The sequence below is a fragment of the Acomys russatus genome, chromosome 16 (assembly GCF_903995435.1).
Source record: "Acomys russatus chromosome 16, mAcoRus1.1, whole genome shotgun sequence".
NCBI classification, from domain to species: Eukaryota; Metazoa; Chordata; class Mammalia; order Rodentia; family Muridae; genus Acomys; species Acomys russatus.
The window spans coordinates 43880935-43899609 of record NC_067152.1 but is presented as its reverse complement, the minus strand read 5'-3'; the positions used below and the strand labels follow the sequence as shown (position 1 = coordinate 43899609).

At 51.7% G+C, this 18675-nt stretch overlaps 1 protein-coding gene across 5 annotated transcripts in view; it reads left to right on the top strand.

Moving 5' to 3' along the window:
- Cyth1 (cytohesin 1) overlaps positions 1-15326 on the top strand; it is an 80858-nt gene extending 65532 nt beyond the window's left edge. For 4 of the 5 annotated variants that reach the window (XM_051159144.1, XM_051159146.1, XM_051159145.1 and 1 more), the window contains 6 exons: positions 433-581; positions 982-1094; positions 5869-5947; positions 10434-10505; positions 12042-12196; positions 15211-15326. In XM_051159144.1, the coding sequence (XP_051015101.1) occupies positions 433-581; positions 982-1094; positions 5869-5947; positions 10434-10505; positions 12042-12196; positions 15211-15289 (647 nt within the window). In that variant the 3' untranslated portion in view covers positions 15290-15326. The remainder of the gene's footprint in view (positions 1-432; positions 582-981; positions 1095-5868; positions 5948-10433; positions 10506-12041; positions 12197-15210) is intronic. The other variant, XM_051159143.1, reaches the window with a different exon arrangement.
- Positions 15327-18675: the final 3349 nt, after the last annotated feature.

The following is an 18675-nucleotide window of genomic DNA, read 5'->3' as shown; positions in this document are numbered from 1 at the left end:
GTGATTGCTGGGAATTGAACTCAGGACCTCAGAAAGAGCCTCCAGTGTTCTTAACCTCTGAGCCATCTCTACAGCTTCAATTTTTATCTTTTTTTTTTTTTTTTAATATGTTGTATTGGTTTGGGGTTTTTTTGTTGTGTAGCCCTAGCTGGCCATTTATAGACCAGGCTGTTCTGGAACTCACAAGAGACTAAGGCCACCATGCCCAGCCATTTTATTGTCCTCCTGTTCTTTTATATCTGAAAAAAAAAAATTAATGTCTTTAGTGTTCTCATGTGCCCTGCCCCTCTCAGGAGCATAAGTCTGGGAACACACGTACACTTGGCTTGCCCACTCTTTCTGCCCATGGTTTTGTACTTCTGGACTTACTTAGTGTCTCTTGCCCTGGATAGATGTTTCCTTTGCTCTTACACCCTGCTCTTCTCTCTCTAGACACTTGCTACGTCCTCTCCTTTGCAATCATAATGCTGAACACCAGCCTACACAACCCTAATGTCAAAGACAAGCCTACGGTGGAGCGATTCATCGCCATGAACCGAGGCATCAATGACGGAGGAGACCTGCCTGAGGAGCTGCTCCGGGTGAGCAGAGCCAGAGCGGCCGCATTCCAGCTGGCAAAGCACTCACTCAGAGTGGGATAGTTTTTGTAGGAGAGGAGACAGAAGGGTAGCTTGCTGAGTGCCTGCTCTCTCCATTCATTTAAAATGTGAACTTCACAAAGGCCAGCTGAGAAACCAGGAAGGGCAACTGGTTCTAAATCTGAAACTAAAGGACTGAGTAGGCGCCAAGCTGCTATTTTCCCCTTAATTATCTGCCAGGCATCGTATTTTTGTCCCTGTGAGCTACTGGAGAGCAGACAAGGCCATGTTCTTCTCTGGTCCCTGTGTGCTACTCCAGGCTCACAGTGAATGCCTGGAGATGAGTAGAGAGGAAGAATAGATATTTCCAGAATCAGACCTGCAATGTCATCTTCTATCCCAGAATCTCTATGAAAGCATAAAAAACGAGCCCTTTAAAATCCCAGAAGACGATGGGAATGACCTCACTCACACTTTCTTCAATCCAGACCGAGAAGGTTGGCTGCTGAAACTCGGTAAGTCACCTCCCCCCAGCTTGGGGCCCCTGCAACAGGAAGAAGGCTGTATGCACACAAGCTTGGGGTACAGGGAAGGGGGCAGGTTACAGAGATTCCCGGACATAGACTCTGTCATTTGTATCTTGGCCCTGTGTGTCTACTCTCTAATAAATAGATGGCCATATTCTTTGCGGTGCTCCCTAGGGACCTGGTCCACCCCCGTCCCTGCCCCTCACCTGTGGGAGGGTAACCAGCCATCTCCATCTCTCCACTTCTCAGATGTACCCCTGGCACTCCTGCCCCACCCAGTGCATCATCACCTCCCTCTGCATCTGGCTCCCACAGGCAGTGTGCATGGCAAACCTAGAGCCCTTGGCTGCAGCGCGATCCATAGCATCTTCCTCATGCTCTGGCAATGGTCCTTTCCAGTCCCAATCAGCCACATTAATGATTGTGTCATTCAGAAGAGCTGCAGGTGCATCTCTCTTCCCTCTACCGCAGTGAGCCTGCACTGCTAAGATTTATGGTCATGCCTTGCCAGGACGGTGACAGAGTAACCAGACACAGATGGACTTCAGTGGGTTCTCATGCACAGTCATGTCCACCTGTGATTGCCTTATTAATTATCAGACAGAGGAGAGGTTGCCGAACTCCCTGACACGATAGTATTCAGGCTACTGTGACCACTAGAGAGCATGTGCCTGTTTCTTCTGCCTTGGCCTTTGATGAGCGGAATCTCATATCAGCAGGGTGGAGTCCATTAGAGACATGCTCCTCTTTCATCTCGGTTACTTGCCCCACAATTAGCAGCCGTCCCACTCTTGGCCATTACTGACAGCATCCGGTAGCGCTAAGATGGCACACCCTCTGTTGCTAACTCGACCAGATAGCTTAGGGTTGGCATTTCCTCCAAAAGACCCAAAGCCTGTGTTTACATGTGATGATTTGTAAATTTCCTTCAAGCACTACTTCGCTGATTAGAGCCTTGCAGTGTCTGGGTGTGGCCATAAGTCGTAATCTCCAAGCTGAAGGTCTGAAGTCAGGGCTCTGAGGCGTTTAACTCCAAGGCTCCACATTCTTCTCGCCCGACCAACAGAGTGAAGAGGAAATGTGCTGGAAATTTCAAAAGTCTGTCCAAGTTTAGATTTACTCCCCCTCCAGGGAAATTTGTTTCCATGCAAATGCTAAGTGTTAGCTTTGACAGCTGAGATACTAAAATTAGAACAGAGATTGTCTTGGTTCTTGTACCAGGATGACATGCAAATTCATGAGGCATCCTATATTTTTAAAAATCAAAAATCCAAACTGAGTGCAATGGTGCACACCTGTAGTCCCGGACACTTCTGAGACAGACTAGGAGAGTCCCGGGATCCCAGGAAACTGAGCAAGGCCTCATCTGACACAATGAAAACTTAACAGTAAATTAACAACATTCATCGTGGGGCCATTGCTTCGCGTTTTCTAACCTCAAGGCGTTTCCATTGTGGCACACGGAGGCTCAGTTCCTGTGTGTCTGTGTGCTGCACAGGGTAGGACTTTGTGCCATCTGTAGTTGTCTGTATATGTCCCTGTATGCAGAGAGCCATAAGCATGTGTGTTCTTGTGTACACCCATATGTACATGTATATCTGTGGTGTACATGTGTGCATCTTCGCACACATTTTAAAAGTGATGGGTATCTTAAGAGCGACATTACGTTGGCAGAAGTCCACATCACCCTCTTTGCTCTGGGTTGTAAGGAGTCTGGCAAAAATGGACTCGTGGCACTGTTAGGGCAGGTGTGGGTGATGCCCCCAATCTTGCCACTTAGCCGTCAGTGTTCTCAGGCTTACCTCCCTCTCCAGGCATACATAAATGTGACTGGTACGCTGCACTTTAAGATTAAGGAATCGGGTTTGATTTCTTTGTTTTAATTTTCTTTTCTCCCTCATTTATGTGTTTCCATGATTTTGGCTCTCCTTTTCCTTGCCCCAAACTCCAGGAGGTATGTAACCCTGCAACTGCTCGCTCACTCTGCCCAGGCCACTGTCATTGCTGCAGCGTTTTTTTTTTATTTTGTTATTTTTGGTTACTTTGTTTTTTAATTGCTGGTAGTAGTGTTAATGCTGCTTCTAACTTACTGTACAGTCCCTAGGGAACCGGCCAGGATCAGGGGTTTGGGGCAGTGTTCACGTTTCCTCCTGGTGGGGAGAGAGAAGCACTGCAGCTGCCAGCTCAGAGGCCATAAGAACTGCAGGTAGTCGTGCAGCCCTGGCCCGGAGCGAGCCACGGAGGCAGAGACATGCTAGCTACACGCTCATGGGAATTGCTGAGTTCAAATTGACATCTGTGCATCAACCTAACCAAAAGCAATTCCTGAAGTGAAGAAGCAAAGAAAAAGGTGATAGCTTGTAACTTCCCAAAGCCACATGCTTCTGACACCATGTTGGCAAAGAAGTTAGGAAAAGATGAAATAGACGACACTTGGGGCATTTGCCTTTCCATGAAAGAGAGAAGTGTTGTCTCCAAACTCACAAGTGGGAAATTTAACCCTCAAACCCACAACCCCCTACCTGCAGTCCTTTGATTCCATTTCTGGGGTATCAGGGAAAGCCTCACAGCCTGGGTCCTCACCCTCCTCTGTTTCAAAGACTCATCCTCAAACCCTGAATTGGCCTCTTAGTTCTCTGGTTGCCGATATGGGGAAACGTTTGGAGGAACCAGGATGCTCCTCAGGCCTGTGTGTACGCGTGGCCAGAGCAGGACCGCCTTAGGAGAACAAGCACGGGCATTCCTTCATGCCAGGACCAGGCGGCCCGCATGGCAAGGGTCCTGTGAGTTCCACAGGGACTGTCCTAGGCGCACATCGGTCTGTTTGCTTGTCCCATGTCTGTTTCTCTCTCCACGTGGATCTGTTCTCCGTGGGCACGCAGCGATGCTTCCTGGTAGAGGGCTTTGTGGTGCAGCAAACTGTCCAGTGGACATAATGAAGCTTTTACCAGACAGATCTTCCCAGCTTTGCTTTTTTTCCTTGATTTCCTGCCTGCCATCTTGTTTCTTTTGGTACCTAACGCACTCTCTCCATCATTTCCTGAGTCCCGTTGTCATCTGGGATAGTCCTGTGACAGAGCTCATGGGAGGTCAGCATGGGTTGGCCACCCTTGTGTTCCAAGCCCTGTGTGGGAAATGGTCTCCCCAGTAGGCTAGAGGATAGACGCTCGCAGACTCAGAGATAGGAATGGCTCTGCTCTAAGGCAGCTCGCCTTCAGTCTGAACACATTCTTTGTCTTCCTTCTCATTTGTTCTAATTCTGCACAGTCCTCCCTGTTGTCAGCATGCACGTCATGTTACTCTCGTGTCTTTCTCATTCATGCCACTTAACCATGGGATGCTTCGGATCACTGTGAGCAAGAGCCTCATAGTGTACACCACACAGGAGGGGTGGTGATGGCACATGACTGCCTATGGCGTCCTCCGTCTGGGAACCGAGGTCCCGGGCACTTAGAATCATGTAGCTAATGATGGCTGCTTGTATCTACTTCCCCACCCTGCAGCTCAGGTGTGCAGGCAGAACTGTGAAATAGCCCAGAGAGTTAGGCCCTGGCCTGCTCTGCTGGGCCTCCTTCCCATTTCAGGCACAAGCCTGCAGGTAGCTGCTGGCATCGGAAACAGTCTCTGTAACGTCGCCCTGCTCTGCATGGCTGTTAGCAGGAGGACAGGGGAGAAGGCAGGCAGGCGTCCACTCCCCTGCCCTTCACGGAGACTGGAGCAGTGCTCTCCATAGCTGGGCCCCAGCAAAGGGCGAGCTCTAAGGGTCAGGGAGTGTGCTAGGCAATGCCATGTGGGTGATCTGAGTGGTTCGTGTCGAGACAGTCCTCCCCTGAGCTGAGGTAAGTGGGAGAAAAGTGGGGACCCTAAGCATGGTGCAGGTGAGGAGCAAGTGAAGAAGTAGCTTCCTCCAGTGTGGGCACAGCTGAGCGCAGCCTTCCCTGCCCCACCGTCCAGCACAGAGTAGCCTCATGGAGCCTGCACTTGCTACTTAATAGCAGCAGCATGAAAAGGATGAGGAAGGCTCCGGCAGCTGCTGACCCTGCTGCTGACCCTGCCGCCTCCCAGCGGTCAGGGCTGCCTCCTGGACTTACTTGGTTTTAAGAGTCACATGCGTCCACAGTGGGTACGGCTCCTGAGTCCACCTCTTGGACAAGCCAGTCCTTTCCTGGTGAAGGACTCCTGCTTTGATTCACACCCAGAACTCTGGGGACGTGACTTTCGGGACACTAACCAAGGGGGCTAAAGCTAGTGTGGCACTTGACTACAGGCAGGTGGGTCAGGGGAGCCACGGGTTTGTTGTAAGGGGCTCACAGTACCTCCCTTTCTGTATCTTCTCTCCTGTCACGTCCATGGAACCCCTGAGGTGCCCATGCCACCTGCATCAGGATGCTGGCCCCTCCCTTCCTCCTTTCTTTGCCTGTCTCTATCACACACAGGCTGTGGCTGGCTTCTCCAGCCTAAGGCACACTTGCATTGCACCGTCATCGCCCTGGGTCTTCCTCCCTAGCCCACTCTCATCTTGCTGCCCAGGACATCTCAGGGTCACCTGGACATGCTTGCTCTGCTCATACCATAGACTTTCACCCTGTGAAAGATGCTTCTGTCTTGGCTGTGTCTTGTCACTGATGTAAATTTTGCCATGGTCTAAATGTTCTCCTGATACCCTGCCCCACCCCGCCCCCTTCCTGGGAAGAGAGCTTTGTGTGTGTGTAGCATGCCCCTGCCTGGGTGTCTCTTGTCAAGAGCATCTCCCCTTTGCTCCCAGGTGGCAGGGTAAAGACCTGGAAGAGGCGCTGGTTCATTCTGACTGACAACTGCCTTTACTACTTTGAATACACAACGGTGAGCATCTGCTGGTCCACCTGGGGCAGGATGGGCCACTCCTCCGTTTCCAAACCACTCTAACCAAGCACAGCTAGAGGGGGCTCTGGGGAGACAGTCAGATCTGCCCCTCTATTTCCATGGGGGTCAGGGAGGAAGTAAATCTCACAGTAGAACACCCTAACAAGGATGTGAAGGGCCTGGCCAGGAGGTTGTAGCCCAGAGCCAGCACTCAGGTCTCGACATGACAGGAGGCAGCAGTTCCAGAACTGAGAGGGAGCAGTGGACACAGTGTGGGGGACTTGTTTGGAGCTGGGTCGAAAACATGGAACTTGGATCAGTTGCCGAGAACCTAGTGAAAGGGATAATAGTTGTGACTTGGTGAATTCAGATTTCCAGTGGTAAGAGACACACTGGAGGAAAAGCAGCAGAAGGAAACGGGAAGGGATCACTTGAGAGCATCTGGAGGTTTGGGAAGTTGACATTTCCTTACATTGTGGAAGTTCTGTTGGTGTCTCTTCACTGGGATTAGACCTCCCTGTAGGAGCATGTCACTTGCTTTGTAGTTGTAGAAATAAAAAGTACACAGTAAAATTCCCGCAGGCTTTCTGTGGGGAGAGCACCCAGAAAGCCACAGGTTGTTGCTTGGTGACATGGCACTCTGGTGTTCCCACCATCTTCCTGGGCACCTGCCAGCGCAGAGGCGGTTCTTCTTGCGTGCATGTTGGATGTAGGTCTCCAGCTAGTCAGTATAGCTAACCTGGCTGGACCCGCAATAAGTTATTGATCCCACTGAGAAAACAGGGTTGAAGCTTCCGCTATGGTAAAGGTAGAGCAAAATGGTGTTTCAGTAACAATTTAAAAATCAATAGGTGGATTACCACAAGTTTGAGGCCAGCCTGAGCTACATAGTGAGTTCCAGGCTAGTTGCACAGAGTTATAGGTTCAATTCAGTGGTTCATGCCAATGATGTGCTGTGGACTTGACAGGAAACTGTTTCCAAGGTATTTCTTCTCAGGGCCCCACTCATGTTACCCAAGTTCTGCTACCAGCTTTGCTTTTCTGTAAGTCTTTTCAAACATTAGAGCAATAATTTAAGCATATAAAAATTGTAAGAAAGACTCTCTCTGTTTTATCCCCAGGGTATTATGAACAAAAGGCTCACTGAGTTTCCTTCACCCATCCACCCACCCACCCACCCACCCACCCAAGCCCTTCCTTGATTTGGCTTTATAGTGTCTAGGTAGCAAGGCGAGTTCCTAGGAAGAGCCAGGAAACACACAGGGTAACCTAGTGAAACTGAGTGTGTAGGCATGAGGACAGCCAGACCGGGAAAAGGCACAGCTGATGTGGTCACCCTACTGTCTGGCTGTAGGAAGGAAATAGCAGCTGGGATTGCAGAGTGCCTGCAGCCTGGGGACGAGGTCAGCCCACTCCACCTTTTGGCCTGGAGAGAGATGCAGGCTGGCGAGAGTGGAAGCAGAGTAGTGAGGGGAGGAAAGTTCACTGTGGTAGAAAGGGGTGAGGAAGCGAGCGGGCAGGTCTCACTGTCTGTGGTGGCAGGAGGGCATCGGGTGCTGTATTTGCCTGGGTGTGCACTACACCTGGGACGCTGCCTGAGGGCTTCTGTGAGGCAGCAGGTGGGGTCAGCTCTGCCCTGGACTTGCTTCACACGAGCTCCCTCCAGTTCTCCTGGACAATATAGAAAGCGTAGAATGTCAAACACCTAGCCCTCAGAGACCAGTGTCAAATGAAGTCAGTGACAATAAGTGCCAAGCAGTAGGAAGGATACTTCATCTTTCAAACTCTTAACACTGAGGCCTACGGTACACTTGAGAACAGCGTGACTGAACACACAGCAGTTTATAAGGCTGCTTTAAAAAGAGTGGCCTTTATGGCAGGGAAACAATCACCTTCACGGCCCACAGTCTTTCATTTCTGCCTCATTGCTTTCTTTCTTTTTCTTTTCTTTTCTTTTTGTTGTTGTTGTTTGTTTTATGAGACAGGGTTTCTCTGTGTGGCCCTGGCTGTCCTGTAACTTGCTTTGAAGACCGGGCTGGGCTCTAATTCAGAGATCTGACTGACTACCTCTGCCTCCAGAGTGCTGGGATTAAAGGTTGTGCCAGCATCCCCAGCTTTGATTTTTTTTCTTTAATAGGGCATCTTTTATGAAAATACTACGTGAGCCGGCTGTGGTGGCGCACGCCTTTAATCCCAGCACTCGGGAGGCAGAGGCAGGTGGATCACTGTGAGTTCGAGGCCAGCCTGGTCTACAAAGTGAGTCTAGGACAGCCAAGTCTACTACACAGAGAAACCATGTCTTGAAAAACAAACCAAAAAAAAAAAAAAAAGGAAAGCGAGAGAAGACTACATGAAGCGGCCGTCCTCACAGACCTGCTCCTTTCTCTCCGCATCACGCTCCACTCCCATCTGTTCTTCGTCCTGATCAGATCATTTTTTGCAAAAATAACAGTACTTGCTATAAGAAATCATACAGGCCACATGCATCTGTGCTGCTTATCTCTGTCCTTTTGGGGGTGCAGATGATTTGGGGCATAGATGAACAGTGGTGAAGTGCACCGGAGTCCGCCCGGACTAGTGTGTCATCATTTGCTGTCTCACTTTTGGTGCTGGGCATAGGACCCAGGTCCTCTTGCTCAGCGGCTCCTTGAGCCCCTGCACATCCACATAGTGTCACAGAGTGCGAGTCTACACAGGAACCCACTTCATGTTTGGACTTGACATTATTAGCCAGGAGCATGACTTTCAGTTGCTGGGATCCAGGACTCCCAGTGCTCTCCAGCTTCTGTGGGATGAGCATAAGGAGTATCCTGGCTTACGTCTGCCACTGCCAGCCTGCAGAACGCCTGTGGGGAAGTTAGCAGAGGCCCAGTAACCTCCCTGGCTGGTCACAGGGCCTCCAGAGCTGGCCCTGACTCCTGCGCAGAAGACAGTGTAAACCCTTTGGTTATAGCCACTCACCCAGAACACGGATCATGTGCCATGCACATGCAGCTCCCTGCCTCAGGGCCCTGCGGTCTAGGAGAGTAAAGAAACCATGGCTTCTTCATAAGGGTGATGGGATTCAACCCACTTCAACATCAGAATGCTTAAAAGGCCCCAGCACCATGTGGCCTGTAAGTGACAGTAGAGAGGAAAGAAAGAGGAATGGGGGCGTGGGCTGGGTGGTAATTGCTGAGTAAGCCCAGTGGTTACCTCTCTGGATAGGGGAATACCATGAGTCTTTGGACCTGAGCAGTCCTGAGCACTGCTAAGGGTGGGCATGGTATTGCATAGGAAGTTAGGAAAACTCTGGGTAATGTGCTATCTTCCTTCCTGTAACTGCCATTGGAAGTGACTGGTGCCCTAGAAGAGGCAGTAAGGACCTCAGGCAGACCCTGTGCTCAGCCTTGTGAGAGGAGCCTCATGAGAAGAGCCTGCAGTCCACAGCTTGCTCAGCTTAGTCCACTGCAGTGACAAGTCGAGAATTTTGGATTCTTTTTGTTTTTTGTTTTGTTTTGGATTTTTTGGGCTTTTGGTTTTTGTTTGTTTGTTTTTTGTGGCAGGATTTCTCTGCAGCCTTGGCTGTCCTAGACTCACTTTGTAGACCAGGCAGGCCGCGAACTCGCCGAGATCCACTTGAGGAGCAGAGTGGTGCTAATGAGAGCCCAGCGTGTGCAGCTTGAGGCAGGAGGAGCTGTGGTCTCTGTAGGTGATCTTTCAAACTGGAAGCCCAGAGGAGCTCCTCAGATGGGCGTCCTAAGCCAGCACTACACAGTTACAGGAAGAGGATAAGTGTTCCCACAGGATATGGGGAAATGTCTGAAAGACGTATTTGTTTGTTTGTATTTTATACAATTAGAGAGCTGGGGTTGGTTGGTTGGTAAGTTGGTGGAGCAGTGCCTAAGGGGGCAGTTGGGATGGAGGGAGGGTGAGAAGCTGTGTGGACCTAAGCTCAAGCACCTCTGTGGATCTTGGAGCAGCTGCCCAAAAGACAGTGTTGCCCTAAGGTCACAAGTTCAGGTGACATGCAGTGAGCATGGGACAGTTTGACACTCAGTTGGCGTCCCTGCATCAGGCATGGGCAGCAGTGCCTAGACCTAGGCTTCCAGGAGTTAGTGACACAGAACCAAGGCAGGAAAAGGAAAGGGAAATGTCAGACATGGAGAAGGGGAGGCCCTTCCTTAGGGAAGGTGGTTGGCATGTTCCCTGCCTGAGGCCCCAGAGGTCACTCATCAGCAGGTACACTTTGATGGCACCTGCTGAGCCCCCTGGACTTTCTTTTCTTTTCTTTCTTTCTTTTTTTTTTAATCTGCAAAAGGCTTTGGACTTTCCCAGCATGCCACACACTCCTGACCCTGGTCCTTTGTAGAACCCAAGTGAGGCCTGAAGCTAAGCTGGGAGCTTTATACCTGAGAGGGAGGAGTCAGGATAGGCCAGTGGGGGTGGGGGGAAACAGGTGTTTCCTCAATGGAGAGTGAAGTCTTTCTGCCTGCACCTGTTCCAGGATAAAGAGCCCCGTGGGATCATCCCGCTAGAGAATCTGAGCATCCGAGAGGTAGAGGACTCTAAGAAGCCGGTGAGTGTTCCTGCCGCGGAGCCGCAGGCCAGAGGGCTGCTCGTAGCCCGTCCTGAGAAAGTGAAGGCACACTTGAGGAGCTGAAAAACAAAGCCATGCCTTAACCCCTGAGTTTGACCCTGTTTTCCTTACTTAGTTCTGTCTGTCTCCTGTACTTTCTGACTTTGAACCAAGCTCCAGAAGCTGCCCCTCCCGGAGGTCAGCTGTGAGCACTGTAGCTTGGTGCTGATTTTATAACTCTGATGCACTGTGTGGCTTGGGAGCAGCTCACCTACGGCTGCATATGTGCTCCTGTCTGTCAGGGGTGGAGCTTCTCAGCCAACAGATAGGCCTGAAAACAGTTGACATCCTGCAGGGGTCTAGTCTGAGCTTTTTCCATAGGAAAAAATGTATATGTGTGTATACAGTGCGTGGACACTTATGCCTGTGAGGTCACCCTCAAGTGTCATTCCTCAGGAACCATGTACCTTGTGTTCTGAGACAGGGTGTCAGGCTGGGAAGATGGGTTGGTAGGGAAAGTGTGACACCAGATCTGACACACACAAGAACCTGCATTCAGATCCCCAGAACAGCTGGGTGTGATCATGTGTGTCTGCAATCCAGCACTCCTACAGTGAGGTAGAAGATAGGGAATTTCCAGACACCATGGGCTCGCTAACCTAGTGTATGCAGTAGGAAAACAAGGAGGTCCTGCCTCAGACACCATAGATGACAGGGACTGACCCCTGCAGGGTGTCCTGAGTTCATACCCACACAGTGCAAATGCACTCACACGAGTACGCGTGCGCGCGCGCGTGCACACACACACACACGTTTGTTTTGATACCGCATAGCCCTGGCTGTGCTAGAACTCTCTGTAGACAAGGCTGACCTCAAACTCAGAAGTCAACTTGCCTTTGCCTCCTCGAGTGCTGGGTTTAAAAGTGTGCACCACCATGCCTTGCTTTCTTTTTCTTTGCTTAAAAAAAAAATGAATTCTCAAAAATGAGAATCCCTGGAATCTTGTGTGCCAGAGAGCCTGGTGTACGGAACGTCAGGTATCAAGAGAGCTCACAGAGATCTGCCTGCCTCTGCCTCCCGGGTGCTGGAGTACAGGCTTATGCCTCCCGGGTGCTGGAGGACGGGCTTATGCGTCCCGGGTGCTGGAGGACAGGCTTATGCCTCCCGGGTGCTGGAGGACGGGCTTTATGCCTACCGGGTGCTGGAGGACGGGCTTATGCCTCCTGGGTGCTGGAGGACGGGCTTATGCCTCCCGGGTGCTGGAGGACGGGCTTATGCCTCCCGGGTGCTGGAGGACGGGCTTATGCCTCCCGGGTGCTGGAGGACGGGCTTATGCCTCCACGCCCAGCTGGTCGTCGTGCTTCTTTAGCAAGCATTTACCAATGGACGTATGTCCTCTGCCCCCAGAAAACACGTTTTCTGAAGCTATTCTCTGATATATACTTTTTGATATAAGAATAGTGTTTTGGGAAATAAGATTTGGCCGGCAGCTTCTTATAAAACCTGACAACTGTCACTTTCTCATTTTCTTCCCAGAACTGTTTTGAGCTTTATATCCCTGACAATAAAGACCAAGTGATTAAGGCGTGCAAGACGGAGGCGGACGGGCGCGTGGTGGAAGGGAACCACACTGTGTACCGCATCTCAGCGCCCAGTCCTGAGGAGAAGGAGGAGTGGATCAAGTGCATAAAGTAGGCGCTCCCTTGCCTTGCACGGGGAGCTGGTCACCTGTCCCCTCCTCGCAGTCCTTGTCCTCCCAGCTCTGACAGGCTGCAGGGAGGCTCCCAGCTTGCTTCCCAGCAGGCCTTTGGATTCCTGTGAGTCAGAGAATTAGTAGGTCATGCCTTCAGCCTAGGCGTCCAGAGCCTTCAAAAACCCAGAGTGCAGACAGGTGCCACCACCCTTGTTGTGAGGGACACATCTCTTCCTGTGCCGGCTCAGGCACAGGCTTGGCTTTATTTTACTTTTTCATCCAATGAGGCATGGAGGCTAAGGATCATAGGTAACAAGAGTTGTACGAGGTCACAGGGCAGTGATGCGAGGTCATGAAGCTGAGCCCCAGCCCTTCCCTGCATGCTGTGAGGACACAGCCAGCCCGGCCCGAGGGAAGGGAGCTTCTTGCAGTCCCACCATGAATCACAGGCCCGCTGTGTGAGGGATGCTGCAGGGACAGGGACGTCCCAGTGTGGCTGTGACTGGAAATAGGCTCTGCAGAACTCGGGGCATCTGCATTGGCTTGTTGCCTCTCCATTCACACGAAGCCCGGCTGATGGGAATCTTTCTCCTTGCCCCAGCAAGACGCTGACTTCCCCACCCTCTCAGCAATGACTTCTTCCCAGAGTACATCCTCAGTCGCAGTCCTGGGTACTTTGCCCATCAAGACGTAATGCAGATACCTTCCTTAGAAAGCATTCCTTGTCATCGGGGCCTCAGTGACCTGAGAGTGAGGAAGACGTGCCTTCAGGTCCCAGGCTGCCTCTATGTCCTCAGCTGCTTTCTACCCAGCTGCAGCCCTTGCTCAGGACCTGATCACTATCTAGTCTAATTTAGTGCTGAGCATTCGATCCAGCAGTGGAGTGTTTTGGCCAAGATTAAACAGAGGACAAGTAAATGGCTAAAGATGTACAGTGTGCTGGAGGGGAAGGGCTGATGCCTTACTCTGTAGAGACGCTTCTCAAAAGTTCCTAGAGAAAGGAGGCAGGCAGGTTGGCTTGGGCTCCAGCAGCAGTAGAGTCCTTGGTGTCTTTGGGACACGTTGCCAGTCTCTGGAATTCCAGATTTAAAGGGCTGCTCTGAGGACCTCGGGAGAGTGCCCAGGCTGGTGGCATGCTGCCCTGACTTAGGCATCCTGCCCAGTAACACCATTGTGCCAGTGATGGTCCCACAGATGGGCCAGGCTACGAGTTGCACACAAGGAGGAGTCCCAAAACAGCCCATCCTCTGAGCATGGACTCTGTCTGGGAGAGGCCCGAGACCAGGGAAGGGAGCACACTGCGCCCTGTGCCCTCTCATGTCTGTTGTTGGGAGTTCATTCTTGCAGTGTTTCAGTGTGAGAGGTGGAACTGTTCTCTCAGACCAGTAGCAGTCTGTCTCACACTGACTCAGTGTTTGCCCTGGCTTATAGCACATTCTGCATGGCCTCAGGCTGGCAGGAGGTGGGGCACACTGCTTCCATCAGTAGGATTTGCTTCAGCAGGCTCCTTTATGCTCTTTCAAAAGACTTTTGGCTATTTTTGTACATTTTGACTCTCATAAGTTTTTGCTGCTGTAGTCAGAAAAATGAGTGTTCTTTAAAGTCCTTCTTGGGTCCTAGTGGATGCTAGGCCTCCTTCTGGGGCTACCCAGTTCTTCTGACAGCAACCTCACCCCCTCCCCCGGCCCACCTCGATATTCTTGCTGCTTCCCTGTGGAGGATGTACAAATGCTGGAAATCCTGTAGCATAGTCTCTGTGTCCCCACCCCAGAGCAGTGGCCCAGTAAGCCCCACACCACAGATAGGACCTGAGGCACAGCAAGGCTAAGAATGTGGATAAGTAAGCAAGGCTTCAGCCTGTGTGGTGGCTCAGGAGGACACTGCTCAGCATGGGTGTGAAGCCTTTCCTGATCTGCTGGGATGGGGAGGGAGAGAATGAGAGCACTGGAGGAAATACACGTCATGGCGTTGTAGAAGGCCTAGACACACCTTTCTCTTGGTAGCTGCTCTTCCTAGCAGTTCCCAGCAGCCTAAGGAAGCTCCTAGTGGCATTGTGTGTGTCCATCTCAACACTGGGTTCAACAGAGTTCAGGCTGCAGGCAGACACTCGGTAGGCCAGACTTGCCCACTGTTAGCCATGGGGAGCCTGTGCCAACAAGTGAGGAGAGGGGGTGGCTTCCAGCTCCAAGAATCTAATAGGTCAACATCTCAGCACAAGGGATGAAAAGGGAGTTAAATGCGTGTAGCCCAATTCTTGCCACCATTTCACAGCATATTTTCATCTGGGCACCATGGGTACTGCTAAACAGGGACAAGCAACCTACCAAAAGGGGTTAGCCATCCCCCAACAGCCTAGGTAGAATCACCTGCACCCTAAAAACGGAAGGCGTTCTGACTAGCTTACACCTTTGCAGGCTGAGTCCTTGTGGTGGTGAGACTCAGCTAGCTCACCAGAGCTGGGGCAAGCCCAGGGGCTGGAGCTCAGACACTCACACACCCACACACTTGAATGTGCACACACGCAGAAGAGAGAGGGCACTTGAATGTGTGCTCTGGGGGCTCCAGGCCTCTGGTGACCCACTAAGCTAATCACCACACAGGTGCAGCTTCCCAGAAGAGCAAACACCGCCACTGGCTATGCCAGTCATGTGCAGCCCTCACTGGGCTGGAAAGGCAGCGTGGCCGCCCGCTGCTGCACTGGCCCCTGCAGCAGCCGTCCTCATGGAGCTGGTGGGCATGGGCCCTGTGCAGTCCACGCCAGCCTCTTGAGCACCATGGAGTGCTCTTGTGACTTGTGGGTCTGTTACAACACAGACTCAGGCCTGCAGTGGACAGCCACACACTTGGGACTCGGCCAAGAAACATATAATGATTCTACTCCCAAATGCTAAGTGATGCTTCCATGTGGACAGAGTGGGGTGGGTATCCCTGGGGACAGCTGGCAGCACAGCCCCCAAGTCAGACAGCTTGATCTGCCCCTCATGCCAATTCTCTCCCTTTTCTGTGCTCTAGAGCTGCCATTAGCAGAGACCCTTTCTACGAGATGCTCGCAGCACGGAAAAAGAAGGTCTCCTCCACAAAGAGACACTGAGGGTGCACCAGGGCACGGCCAGCCCAGGAAGCTGTGGCCCTTTCTCCTGCCTCCTGTGAGGGCACCGTGGAGCCAAGCAGGGAAGAGCAGAGGGCTCCTTGGCCAGGCCCTGCCCGCCCCCTAGAGACTCGCTTCAGCTTTTGCAATTTTCTAAGTGGGAGAAGGGTAGGCAGTGAGGGCTGGGGCTGGAGACTGCTGCTGCCACTCGTGGGCTCTGGAGCCGCTCAGAACCGCTGCTAGCAGCAGAGCAGCGCTGTGTCACGCCTCAGCTTAGCAGGGCTGATGGCACCGCAGGGAGCTCGCTCTTTACCTCGAAGTGTTCCTGGCCAAGGGCCTTCACCTCTGCTCCATCATGCCTGTGAGGATGTACTCTTATGTACTAAGGAGAAGAGGAAAGGAATAGAAGCCACGCACTATAAAGATTTATTTTTGTTTTTGTTTTAAAGCGAAGTGAACAGAGCACTGCGCTCTGCCCTCCCGTGCCCTGCTTCTGGAGCGTCCCCTCGGAAGGGGGGTCTGGGGATGCTGGCACCCCGGGGCTGCTGCCTCCTGACCTGGGTGGGCAAGAGGGGCAAAAGCAAGGCTGCTGGCAGGGCCCAGCCGACACACGGAGGCCTTCAGGGCCCTGGTAGGGCAGCAGGCAGGCAGCCTGTGGGACAGGATAAAGGTGTTAGCTCCTTGCCTGGCCCTCAGTACCCAGGCCCACTGCGCTTTAAAGTGGACCGTCTGCATTTTCCTAATAACCAAAACTGTGAGGAGGTCACCCATGGTGCCGGGTGGCGACTGTTTCATAGCTGGTTTTTCTTTCTCCTTCTCAAGAGCTCCATTCCTCGTTCTAGAGGAAGGAGCCGGTCTTACCTGATACCCTTGGGGCTTCAGCCTTTTCTGCCTCAAAAGCCACTCCAACTGGACTATTCTGGTGCACTCTGTGGTAGCCTCCAGGAGCAGGGGCCTTGCTCAGCAGGGTGCAGTGCAGTCAAGCAAGGCTGAGGTGGCCTTTCTGACCCCTTGCCCTCTATGCATGGCATGCCACAGCACATGTGTGAGTCAGCCCTGGCCTCCTAACTCAGTGTGAAGGGGGCCGTGAAACGCAGCATCTCCTGCCGTTCTCTCAGGGACTCTCAAGGGCAGCTCCTGCTCCTTGGCCAGGGCCAGCATGCCCGTCCAGGCAGGTGGAGGAGCCATGGGTCCCCGCTGCGCTGCGTGAGCTCAGCTCCTCTAATCTCAGAAGGAGGTCAGCATCTCTGGAAATAGTTATGCAGAGAAGGGTGCGTGGGGGGCAGCAGTCTGGCCCCTGTCCTGTGGGTCTGGCCTCGAGCAGCCTCAGGTGCTTGTCGCTGGAGTGTGTGAAGGCAACAGTGACGGAAGAGGGTCCAGGCTGGAAACCTGAGCTTCCTGGTACAGAAGCAGTCAGTGCCGGCCCAGGTTGTAGGGGGAGTTGGGCCAGTGCCAGAGCCCCTCCTGCACACCAGTTCTCACAGGTGTGTCCTGGGCAGACCAGCACCTGGCCCAGTGTCAGTCTATTTATCAGAGGTGTAAATAATCCATACATAGTTTTTCTCCTTCTAGATTATTTTGTATTTGTTAAAAAAGATTTGCAAAATACAAAGAAATGACTGAAAGTTGTTGACAGGGTTTTTTAAGAATATTATTATTATTTCATTGTTTTTTGTTTGTTTTTGCCTTGTAAACTAGCTCCAAGGAACTGCAGCAAATAAACTCCAACTCTTCCCAAACTGCTCTCACTGTCTGCTCGCTGTGGGTGTGCTCTCTGGTCAAGCCTGGGTTGGGGCTGGTCCATCCCTGTGGCATGAGTGTGTCTCCATCCTAAGTGTGGATGTGATTAAAACAATCAGTTGGGAAGGGGCTGTTTTCTGCTGTGGATGGCATAACAAGACAAGAGCTTAACCTCTGCCCCTCTTCCTGGGGAAAAACTCCACTTCAACGAGAAGTCTCCACACGAGCCAGCCACCTCAGCAAGGCACTACATCGCCTTGTCAGGCAATTGAGCAGGACCAGGAAACAAAAGGTTGCTGGGTAGGTGGTTAATGTAGCAGAAGCTGGCCTCTGCCTCTGTGCTTTCTTTTTCTTTCTTTCTTCCTCCCTTCCTCCCTTTCTTCCTTCCTCCCTTTCTTTCCATTTGTTCTTTATCTTATTTATTTCTTTATTTTGAGACAGGATCACTTGTATCTCAGGCTGGCCTTAAGCCACCTGTGCAGCCAAGGATGACCTTGCACTTCTTATCTTCCTGCCTCTACCTTTCTCTAGTGCTGGGATTACACTTGTAGCAATCCACCTGCCTCTGCCTTGCTGGCACTGAAGGTGTGCACCACCACACCTGGCTGTATTGCCTTACTGTTATGTCTTGCTCTCAGAATATGAGGCTTTCGTTTGGGTCTTTGGTGCCTTCCAAAGATGTTTTATAATTATCAGTATGTCTGACACTTTGAAAACATGTACCATGCCGGTTTATGCAGTGCTAGGGTCGTCCCCGAGGCTTCCTGCGTGCGAAATAAGCATCCCCCAACCTGAAAACCAACCGTATTCAGTGCATCAGCAGTGGACAACACAAAGGAGATTAAAGTTTGTGGCTGGAGAGATGGCTCCGCGATTCAGATCACTGGGTACTATTTCAGAGGACCCACATTAGACTCCCAACACCCACATGGAGGTTCACAACCCCCCCCCCCAGAACCCCAGTTCCAGAGGACCCAACACCTTCAATCCCAGTGCTAGGGAGGCAGAGGCAGATTGTTGTGAGTTTGAGGCCAGCCTGGTCTATATGGTGAGTTCCAGAACAGCCAGAGCTACACAGCGAGACCTTTTCAAAGAAGGAAGGACATCTACAACTTGAAGTTAAAAGCGCACGTGCACACACACACACCACACACATACATACATGATAATGTTTAAAATTACAGCTTCTCCTGTGGTTCAGCAGTTACCGCCTCTAAAACTCAGCTTGAAACTGAATCACCTCTGTTGAGCTTTAATGATGGGCTCAGTAAACGGTGTGAGGCAGGTTTGCTCCGCCTGCTTTTTCTCTCGTGTTTCCTAACCCAGTTCTAAGGTTTTCGTGAGAAACATTCCTCACGAGCTGGGGGCTTGGGTCCTAGCTGGTGGGCTATTCTGAAGGGTTCTAGAGACTTTGAGAGGTGGACCTTGAGGACGCAGGTCACGGAGGGCAGTCTCTCTCTGTGTCCTGCATGCCGTGAGGTGAGCAGCCTTTGCCACATGATCCAGCTGTCACGATGCTCCACCTTACCGTATCAGGACCGCCATACCCAAGGACCGTGGACCAAAACCTCTGAAGCCTTGAGCCAAACGAACACTATCCCTTTAGGCTCTGGGTATTCAGGTCACATCCAGGGAGAGCTAAGAACCTG